General features: G+C 41.7%; 1 protein-coding gene across 6 annotated transcripts in view; it reads right to left on the reverse strand.

Annotated features, from left to right (window-relative positions):
* The window catches only part of ACTN1 (actinin alpha 1), a 744367-nt gene that overhangs the window by 402581 nt on the left and 331040 nt on the right, over nt 1–10746 (reverse strand). For all 6 annotated transcript variants that reach the window (XM_044073986.1, XM_044073984.1, XM_044073982.1 and 3 more), the window contains exon 4: nt 748–834. In XM_044073986.1, coding sequence (XP_043929921.1) covers nt 748–834 — 87 coding nt within the window. The remainder of the gene's footprint in view (nt 1–747; nt 835–10746) is intronic.

Raw genomic sequence — 10746 nt, forward strand, 5'->3', positions numbered from 1 at the left:
GATGTATATTATATTTAAATAGAAAAATGTTATTTTTTTTTCTTTTCTGTTAATGTATGCTTGCCTACGTGTTAAACTGATAATTTAATGCAGTTGCTTAAAAGTATACATACTAGTCATTTTAATTAGAATAAACTAGCTACAACTTTTGCTACAATTAATTTCTCTCTACCATATACATGTTTAAAGTTGGTTGAAGTACAATTTTGAAAGCATTCTGTTTGAGTAAAGATGTTGAACAAAATGTATTACTAAAGGAATAAAAAGCAGACCATCACTTGCTAAAGACTGCTGAATACCAGAGATAGGGTAGTTTCCCTTTTCTCCAGTATTGTGTGCATCTCAGAGTTGGCATATTTAAATTAGGGAAGAGTATGGAGGTGAAGTCCCCCCCCCCATACATGGGAGGTGCAGGGGGCTTGAAGTGTGTGTTTAGGTTTGCGATTAGTCCATTTTTCAAACAGATTTGCTCAATAAAACAGACTAAGTAGCTGTCAGGTAGTTACTAGGCATCCGGTGTCACTGGGGAGCCTAGCCCAATTTTTCAACTGCCTCACAGTACTAAGTAAATTTGCTCAGAGTAGACAAATTCTGAGGAAACCAAACCTTGGACTACAGGAAACAGCTCATTAACATTTCATAGCCGTCATATTCTGTAAAACACATGTGATGTAGATACATATGTAAACACTAACTCTATACATTTACTTTTTAAATAGGAGTTGGGTAAAAGTTAACAGGACTCACCTTCAACTGAAATATCCTGAATAGCAAAGCGAAGAATGATGGTCCAGATCATACCCAGCGTCATTTTTGCATTCCCATCGACGATTTCTGTAAGCAGACAATAGGAGGGGGTTTTAGACCTTAGCCTCTTACATTAATGCCAACTTTCTATGTTAAGCTGCAGTTTAATGCTCTCGCACTGCTGTCTGTATTATCTACATTTATAAAACAAAATGCAAACATTCTCAGTTTTATTTTGTTTTTATACTGCTTTATGCTAATGAAGTGGGAAGAAAACACTGTATTTTATGTAGTGCTTCAACCCAAAGGCCTATACATACAGTGGTGAATTCAGTAATGAAATGACAATGTGTGTGGACTCCGCCAATATGTACATCAATGCTAACACAAAACTTAGAAACTGCAAGCACCATTTTAAGGGGAAAAAAAAAAAAAAAAAAAAAGAGAGAGAGTAATGACCCAAACATTGGGGAAATGTAGTGCAGTGCCTTCTTTTAAATGTTATGATGAAAGGAAAGGACCTCATTTAACCTTTCATCTGAAGGTTGGCACACCTCATTAGATATCTACTGTTTCTCTTACGCTGCAGGCAGGTCAGTGTTTCTAAAATGATCTTTACTCTAATTTGTAACCAGAAAACACAGACTTCTTATTCACATGAACATGCACTACAGCTGGGGCACAGTGACCTACATCTGATTCTGCAAACATCAAGTACTGACTCACTCAAAGACACAGTACAATAGCACAGCTACACTCTCAGGGTTACTTTGTCAGCAGACTGTACTGTTCTTCAGAAAGTTGTTGTTGTTGGGTCTTTCGGCATTTCCCAGTTAGGGGTCGCCACAGCAGAACTCCGGTCCGCTAATGATTGGTAGTTGATTTTTACGTGCCGAGTTACCAGCCCTGACGCACAACCTTCAACGAAGGTACGCCCATTCACGCATGTCTCCATGCAAAAGACGCTCTAGCTGAGAATCGAACCGGACAACTTCTTACTGTGAGGTGACAAAGCTACCGCAGCACCAAAGTATGTTTAATAAAATACACAGAAAATTGTCTCGTTTCACAAAAGTAGACTGTAAAGCACCACTGAAAAGTAATAGGTAACCAATTAAAATCAAGCTACTGATGCTATGACAGATCTCAGAATTCATTCTAAATTGATAGCAGACATACTTCCATGTTATTATGACAGCTCCACTCTAGTAATGTGAACCGCTGCTGTATAGCCTCCTCAGAATTTAAATCAATAATCATGAATCAAAACAAAGAAGACTGTGGACAAGAGCAAATATAATTTCCCTACATTCCTTATAAAATCAACATTTTCTTAAATATGTAAAACTTGCATAATTTCAAAGTCAAAAGTCAAAGTAAACTTTGCCATTCAGAAATCACAAGTGCAAAAACTGAATGGAATTCCACGTCTCCAGACTCAATGTGCAAACATCGACTATTCACAGACATTTACACATACAACACCTAGCTATCACATCACAGATATGCATGTAGACAGACTAATCCTGCACATAATTAGATTGCAGTGAACACTTACTTGCACAAGACTTAGTACTACACAGGTACTTCATTAAAACATTGCATTGATTCTTGCACAGAAAGAAATATTGAGTATTGCACTGTGAACATTAGAGTATTACACTATTGTTAATTCACGAATTGCAACATGTATTGCACTGAAAGAAGAGATTTTACTGCACTGCTTCTGCCCTAGATGGCCTGTAAGTTACAGTTATGGTGAATATTCTACTAAGTATTACATGAGGTTGGTAACCAGGATAATGCACAATTTTAGACAAGCTTCTACAGTTTCTACTGACCCAGAAGGCCATCATGGAGTGTAATTTTTACTAAAATTAAGCAGTCTGATGACATCAGGCAAGAACCTGTTCCTGAATCTCGTAGTTATGCAACGTATGCTTCGGAAGCACTTTCCGGATGATAGATACAGGAACAGTCTGTTAGCAGAGTTGAGTGCAGTCTAATTATTCCTCTGGCCCTGCTGAGACATCTGGAAAAGTACAAGTTATGGATGGGTGGCAAGGTGGTCTTGATGATCCTCTTTGCGGTCTTCAAATTGTTAAATCACCAAAGCAACCAGGCTGACTGCAAAATCCAGGATGACCAAAAATACACAAAGTTTTATTGATTAAGGGCTTTCGTCTCCTACGCTAGAGAAGTCATCAGAGTCTGGAGCCCCACAAGGATGTGTACTAAGAGTGATGCTATCTGAGGAGTCATTTCCTGCACACACTTTGAGGTCTTCCTGTGAAAAAGTCAAGAGATCAGTTACAAAGTGGAAGGTTGACACCTAGGTGGAGTAGCTTCATTACCAGATGAAGAGGGATGACCATGTTAAAAGAAGAGCTGAAGTCTACGAATAGTGCCCTCACATAGGTGTTTTTATTCTCAAGGTGTTCCAGTGATAGATGGAGTGATAGAGAGCTAGAATCTGCTGTAGAGCTGTTTGCTTGGTAATCAAACTGCAGAGGGTCAAGACCAGCAGGCATCCCAGATGTTATGATGTCCTTGACCGTCCTTTCAAAACACTTAATTACTGTGAAGGTGAGGGCTACAGGGTGGTAGTCATTTAGGCAAGATGACAGAAATGTCTTTGGTAATGAATGATGGTCACATCCTTGAAGCATTTTGGAACTATCTGGCGACTCAAGAGTTATTGAAGATATCCATGAGGACATTTGTTAGTTGGACTGTGCAATCCATGAGCACATACCCTAGGATGTTGTCAGCCCCAGCTGCATTTCTCGGGTTAACTCTGCATAGTGTCCTCTGGACATCAGCTGGGGTGAGGGTGAGCATCTCCTCTTTAAGGCCGATGGGCAGTTAGTTTCTTCACTGTCTGTTCGGTTCCCTTCCTCGAATCTGCTGAAGTAGACATTTAGCTTATTTAGGAATTATTTGCCGTCTTCACATTGTGAAGATAGGGGGGGGTCTGTAGTTAGTTACAGACTGCACACCCTGCCATAGGAGCCTGGGATCTTTTTGGTCAGAGAAGTAGCTCAAGATCTTTCTGACATAGGCATATTTTGCTTCCCTAACTCCCTTGTTCAGATTTGCTCTGACTGTTCTGAGGGCTTCCCTGTCTCTAAACCTGAAAACTGCGTTTCTTGCTTTTAGTAGCTCATACACCTCTCTCATCAACCAGGTAATTTCAATATTATCAAGAAAAAGGATGCAAAAACATCCCCCGTCTCAAGTAGCTGGATCATGGTGCTATATACACCAGTCATTATACATATAAATCAGGTAGAACTGATGTAATATAGTGACCATACTAAAAAAAATTAAGACCACATTTAGGATCAACACACAGCACCCTAAGCCGTTGCTTCTCCTAAATCTTATCTTCATATGCAACGGATATAAAAAGTTTACACACCCCTGTTAAAATGCCAGTTTTTTGTGATATAAAAAAATGAGACCACAACAAATCATTTCAAAACTTTTCCCACCTTCTATAGTTATGCAAAGAATCTCCATGGCAATACCCAGATTTGCTCTGAGCTACTGCACAATGTTACCTTCTATACAGAGCCAACAGATATTGCCAATATACTGACAGATTCAACGCCAACTTTACCCCCCCCAAAGAACCAATCACAACACCAGTAGATTGCTAGGCACCCAGTATTACTGCTGCACAGGTTAAAAAAGCACTATCCAAGGCCAAGAATACAGCTGCTATGGGACCTGACAATATCCCTGGCTCTCTTCAACATGAATTACAGAGCGAACTGTAACCTCACTTGTGTTGCCTCTTCAATCACAGCCTCACCTCACACTTTGTCCCTACCGAATGGTGCACTGCTACAGTCATCCCTCTCCACAAAGGAGGAGCGACTACAGACCCTGGGAACTATCGCCCCATTAGCCTGAAGAGTCTTATATGCAAAGCTATGGAACGCATCATCATCATGGATCTAATAAACAAGGATATAGGGAATCGCCAAACTCTGGATCCCACACAGTTTGGTTTTGTGAAGGGTAGATCACGCCTGCTCAACTTGGTCGTCTTCTTTGAGTCAGTCACCAGAGCTGTGAATGAAGGCAAGGTGGTTCATACAGCCTACCTTGATCAGGCCAAGGCCTTTGATACCATTCCCCACTCAGGAATCATAGAAAAACTCACTAAGCTAGGCATCAACCCCTATATTACTAGGTGGGTGGCAAACTGGCTCACAGATGCAACCCATAGTGTGAAAGTAGCTGACTCCAAGTCAGATTAGCGACCAGTCATGAGTGGATTCCCATGTGGTTTGGTCCTGGGTCCTATCTACTTCTCTGAACTCCAGGCCAACACTAAGGGACTCGCAGACTACTGCAAGCTGGGAGCTATTCTTAACTCCCCCCAAGTGATGTTGACACACTACAGAAAGGCATCACTGAGACCAATGACTGGTGTCAGAACCAAGGCCTTAAGCTCAATGCCAAAAAATGTGTCATTATCCCCTTTGGGAAAATCCCGGCTCCCATGAATTACCACATCGATGGCAGTCCACTGAACACATAAGGCATAAGACATCTGGGAACACAGGTTGACAGCAACCTCTCTTTTGACCACCATATTGCCACTGTGGTCAGAAAGTCCTATGTGGCACATCTTATTACTAAGGGTTTTGCATCCAGGAGGAAAGAGATCATTGTCTCCCTCTACTCTTCCCTCATTAGGCCAATCAGGTACAATGCCTAATTTGGCATGTACCTCACTAGACACCTACAACAACTGGAGGCCACAAACGTACCTCACAAAGAGAATTCTGGGCCGTAAACACTTGTCCTATATGGACAGATTCAAAAAATTCCAACTATTCTCCATCTCATATTGCCTACTTAGAGGCAATCACTGCTTGACTTACAAAGCCATGTCTGACAGCTCTGTTAGAAATGCTACACCTAAAGAAATCCCAATCCCTCCACACCACACGCTCCACAGACATCAAACCTCATTACCACAATCAACAGAATGTGCTGGAGGGACAGGTTCATTACCCAGAGACTGCCCATAGGTTCATAGGTAGGTACTAGGCTATTGGCCCTAGGGCCTATATAAGCCTAGCCAAAAAGGTACCGTGGCTTTCACCACCCAAGTAAATTATTTTCCTGTGCCCCTGTCAAGCAGGGCCACAGAAGTGATCCCCAAGGTGAATTTCCTATTTCCCATCCAATCAAGATTTTTCTTGAAGAGTGCTAATGAGGAGCTCTGTTTGACATAGATAGGTAGTTTGCTCCAGAGTATGGGAAGTCTCTGGGACAGGAATCTATCCCTCCAGCATGTTCTGTTTATTGTGGTGAGAAGGTTTAGGTCCCTAGAGCATGTAGCTCGGAGGGATTGGGATTTCTTTAAGTGCAACATGTCCAACAGATCTGGGTTTGACATAGCTTTGTATGTTAGGCAGAGACTGCCTCTGAGTAGGCGATATACGATGGAGTAAAGCTGGAGTTTTTTGAGACTGTCTGCGTAGGGCATCTGTTTGAGGCCAGTAATCCTCTGCGAGGTATTTCTGCGGCCTGTCCAGTTGTTGTAGATGTCTTGTGAGGTACATACCAAAAGGGGCGTTATACTCTATAATGGGTCTAATGAGTGATGAGTAGAGGGGAACAATGACCACTTTTTCTGCATGAGAAAACTTTTGCGATGAGGTGTGCCACATAGGATTTCCTGACCACTGTGGCGATGTGATTATCAAAGGAGAGACTACTGTGCACCTATGTCCCTAGGTCTCTTATCACACTTTCGGTGTTAAGTAGACTACCACCTATGTGGTAGTTCATGGGTACAGAGTTTTTACCAAAGGGGATGACTATACACTTTTTGGCATTGAGCTTGAGGGCATAGCTTTGACACCAGGCATATGTCTCAGTAAGGCTCTTTTGTAGGATATCCACATCATTAGGAGTTGATTATGCCTCCTAGTTTGCAGTTATCTGTGAACTTAATTAGCCAAAGACCTTCTGTATTTGTTATCTACTTCTTTGAAGTACAGGCTAACACGAGAGGACCCAAGACTGAACCCTGTGGTACTCCACTTGTCACCGGTCTGAAGTCTGATTTGTAGTCTGCTACTTTCACAGTGTCGGTTCTGTCAGTAAGCCAGTTGGGCACCCCATCTTGTGACATGGGGATTTAGAACCTAGTTTAGTGAGTTTATCTATAATTCCAGAGTGGGGGATGGTGTTGAACACCTTGGCGAGATATAGATAGGCTATGTGAACCACCTTACCCTCCATCTATGGCTTTGGTGACTGCTTCAAAGAAGTCTATCAGGTTTAGGAAACATGATCTGCCTTTTACAAACCCAAACTGTGTGGGGTCCAGAGTTTGGACATCTTCAATGTCTTTGTTTATTACTTCCATGATGATACATTCCATGGCCTTGCAGACCACCCTCATCAGGCTAATGGGGAGGAAGCTCCCGGGGTCTGTCGTGGCCTCCCCTTTGTGGAGTGGGATAAGTGTCGCAGTGTGCGATTCAATGGGCACAAAGCCTGAGATGAGGCTATGATTGAACATGGTACTTAGGTGGGGTGCCAGTTCATTCTGTAGTTCGTGGAGAAGGCAGACTGGGATGTTGTCAGGTCCCATGGATGCTGTGTTCTTGGCTTTGGAGAGTGAGGTTTTTACCTGTGCATCCATGATTACAGGAGATGGGCCCTTTAGGGGGTGAGAGGGGGGTAAAGTTAGCACTGAACCCATCTGCCAAGATGTTGGCGATATCAGTTGGCTCTGTATATTTAGTGCCATTGTGCTGTAACTCAGAGCAGATCTGAGTGTTGCCATTGAGATTCTTGACATAGCTATAGAATGCTTTGTGGTTGTCTTTAGAATCAGTGGAGATTTTGATTCATAACTAGCTTTGGAGGATTTTATGAGGGATCTCAGCTTCTTACTGAGGCTGACCAGGGAGTTCCTCCAATCATGGGATTTTACTCTTTTTGAAACAGTTTCTTTCTTCTACTGTAGAATTTGTTTATGGCAGGGGACCATCAGATTGGCTTTCTTTTTTTGGAGGACAGCATCTTAGCTCTGTTAGAGATAGCACGATCCATGCACTCATGTAAGTGCTTATAAAGTGCATTTGTGTAGGATTCAGCAGTCATACCTCTATTGTCCGTCTGCATGGGTGTTGTGAAGTTTGCCACTTCTGTCTTAAGAAGCGTGAAGTTGACTTTGGAGAAATTTTTTACAGTCGTTTCCCTAATAGGGGGTGGGGGCGGGATATGGATGTCTAGGGTGATTAGCTTGTGGTCGGATCTGACCAACGAGGAATTGACCTCTGGTGTGGAACACCAAGTCGCCCATGTTGGTGACTACCAGGTCTAGGATATTGCTGCCCCTGGAGGGCATGTGGATAAGTTGATCCAAGGCATTGGAATTTATGAATTCCAGAAAACGTTGAGCAATGGAATAGACTTCTCATATATGGAGCTATGGAATAGACTTCCTGTATATGCCAGAGCACCTCACTGACCCTCTTCAAGAGGTAGCTTGATGAGTGGATGGGAAATAGAAAATTCACCCTGGGGTCACTCCAGTGCTTCTACTCAGAGGCACTGGGAACTAAGGTCAGGTGGCACGATGCCAGCATAATCCTATGGGCTAGGCTTGTAAAGGCTCCAGGGCCATTAGTCTAGTACACACCTGTGAAGCTATGACCCTTTAATCTGACCTATAACCTGTACAATTCAATTGAAAAACAACCAAATCTGTTTGGGGAAAATATAAAAAATAAAAAACGTACAATACGCTGGTTGCATAAATGTGCACACCCTTAAATTAATACACTGTTGAAGCACCTTTTGATTTAATTACAGCATTTAGTCTTCTTGGGTACACACCTGCCATCAATTAAAGAGACTCTGACTTAACCCCAAATAAAGTTCAGCTGTCTTAGTAGGATTTTCCTGACATTTACTCAGTTGCTTGCTATAGCAAAAGCCATGGTTATGCAAAGAGCTTACAAAGCATCAAAGGGATCTCATTGTTGAAAGGTACCAGTCAGGAGAAGGGTACAAAAAAAAATTCCACAGCATTGGGTATACCATGGAACACAGTGAAGACAGTCGAGAAAATAAGGGACAGCAGTGACAATGCAAAGAACTGGACATCCTTCCAAAACTGATGAAAAGACGAGACAAAAACTGGTCAGGAGAGCTGCCAACAGACCTACAGCAACACTAAAGGAGTTGCAGGAATTTCTGGCAAGTACTAGTTGTGTACTTTAAGTCTCCTAAAAGCATGTGGGAAAATGTGTTATGGTCTGATGAGACCTAGGTTGAATTTTTTGCCCACAATTCCAAAAAGGTACGTTTGACACAAAATATTTTGCATCACCAAAAGAGCACCATCCTCATGGTGAAGCATGGTAGTGGCAGTATCATGCTTTGGGGTTGATTTTCTGCAGCTGGAACTGGGGCTTTAGTTAAGGTGGAGGGAATTATGAACAGTTCCAAATACCAGTCACTTTTGGCCCAAAACTTTCAGGAGTCTGCTAGAAAGCTGAAGATGAAGAGGAATTTCACTTTTTAATATGACAATGACACCCAAGTATACATCCAAAACAACAAAAGAATGACTTCACCAGAAGAAAATTAAAGTTTTGGAATGGCCCAGCCACAGCCCAGACCTAAATCCAATAGAAAATCTGTGGGGTGACCTGAAGAGGGCTGTGCACAAGAGATGCCCTTGCAATCAGACAGATTTGGAGTGCTTTCCCAAAGAAGAGTAGGTAAATATTGCCAAATCAAGATGTGACATGCTGAGAGACTCCCACCCAGGAAGACTGAATGCTGTAATTAAATCATAAGGTGCTTCAACAAAGTGCTAGTTTAAGAGTGTGCACACACAACAAAGTATTAGTTTAAGGGTGTGCACACTTATACAACCAGCATATTGTACATTTTATTTTTTATATATTTCCAACAGGTTTGTTTTTCAATTTAATTGTACAGATTATAGGTCATATTAAACGTGGGAAAAGTTTTGAAATGATTTATTGTGGTCTCTGGCATTTTAACAGGGGTGTGTGAACTTTTTATATCAACTGCATCTATTCCACGCTGTTGTGAGCCTCTCTATTATAGGTTCACAGGTTCATAGGCATATACTAGCCTAACTGCCCTGAAAGGTAATTTTAAGCCTAGCTAGCAACTTGGGAGTCTGATTCAAACCCTGTATCTTGTGCCTATGAAACAAAGACCCTAACCATTAAAACAAACCCACACATTTTGTCTTCTCTAGTTTCTTCATGAGTGAATTCCAATGTCTCACTACTCTTCCATTAAGAAAACACTTTCCCATATCTATCTTAAAGTGCTCCTATCTGCCAGTTATATTCTCAGATCACATTCCTTCTTCTTGTGTTCTGTTCCACTCACCACTCCTTTTACCACATGAAGAGCATGTGCCATGCCTCCTACCCAGTTTCTCCTTCAGTGAATTAATACATGGTTGGAGGATGGCATAATTGTTAAAGTGTACTTCAAAGACACAAGGAAGAGGTTTGATTCTCACCGTTGAAAGGGAAATCGTCTAGGCTTAAAATAGGCCACAATAGCAGCTAGCCTAGTATTTACCGATGAACCTACAAACCTATACATGCATTTTCTAGAGGATATAAAGCATGAAACTCTAATGTCTGGCATTTTTAGTGCCTTAAGTAAATAACGACTTGCCAGAAAAATACAAATTTTATGAGAAGCAGGCCAAAAATAAATTGAAAAAAATCTGGACAGTTGGGAGGTATGGCTTAGTTCCTCATCTTCATTCTGTTGTCTTTCACCATCTTCCTTTGTCTTCAGTCAACCAAAGGAGGTCTCTTTCGCCCTGTATGATCTCCATTAAATGTACACAGTTCTCCAAGTACAGTGCCACAAGTGTTTTATAAATGGACAAAATGATCTCTACCTCGAGTGCACCTCTTCTGTTATATGTCCAGGCAAATGACTTGCTTGTATCAC

This window comes from Protopterus annectens, chromosome 6.part0, assembly GCF_019279795.1.
Source record: "Protopterus annectens isolate FY-2018-M chromosome 6.part0, PAN1.0, whole genome shotgun sequence".
Classification (NCBI taxonomy): Eukaryota; Metazoa; Chordata; order Ceratodontiformes; family Protopteridae; genus Protopterus; species Protopterus annectens.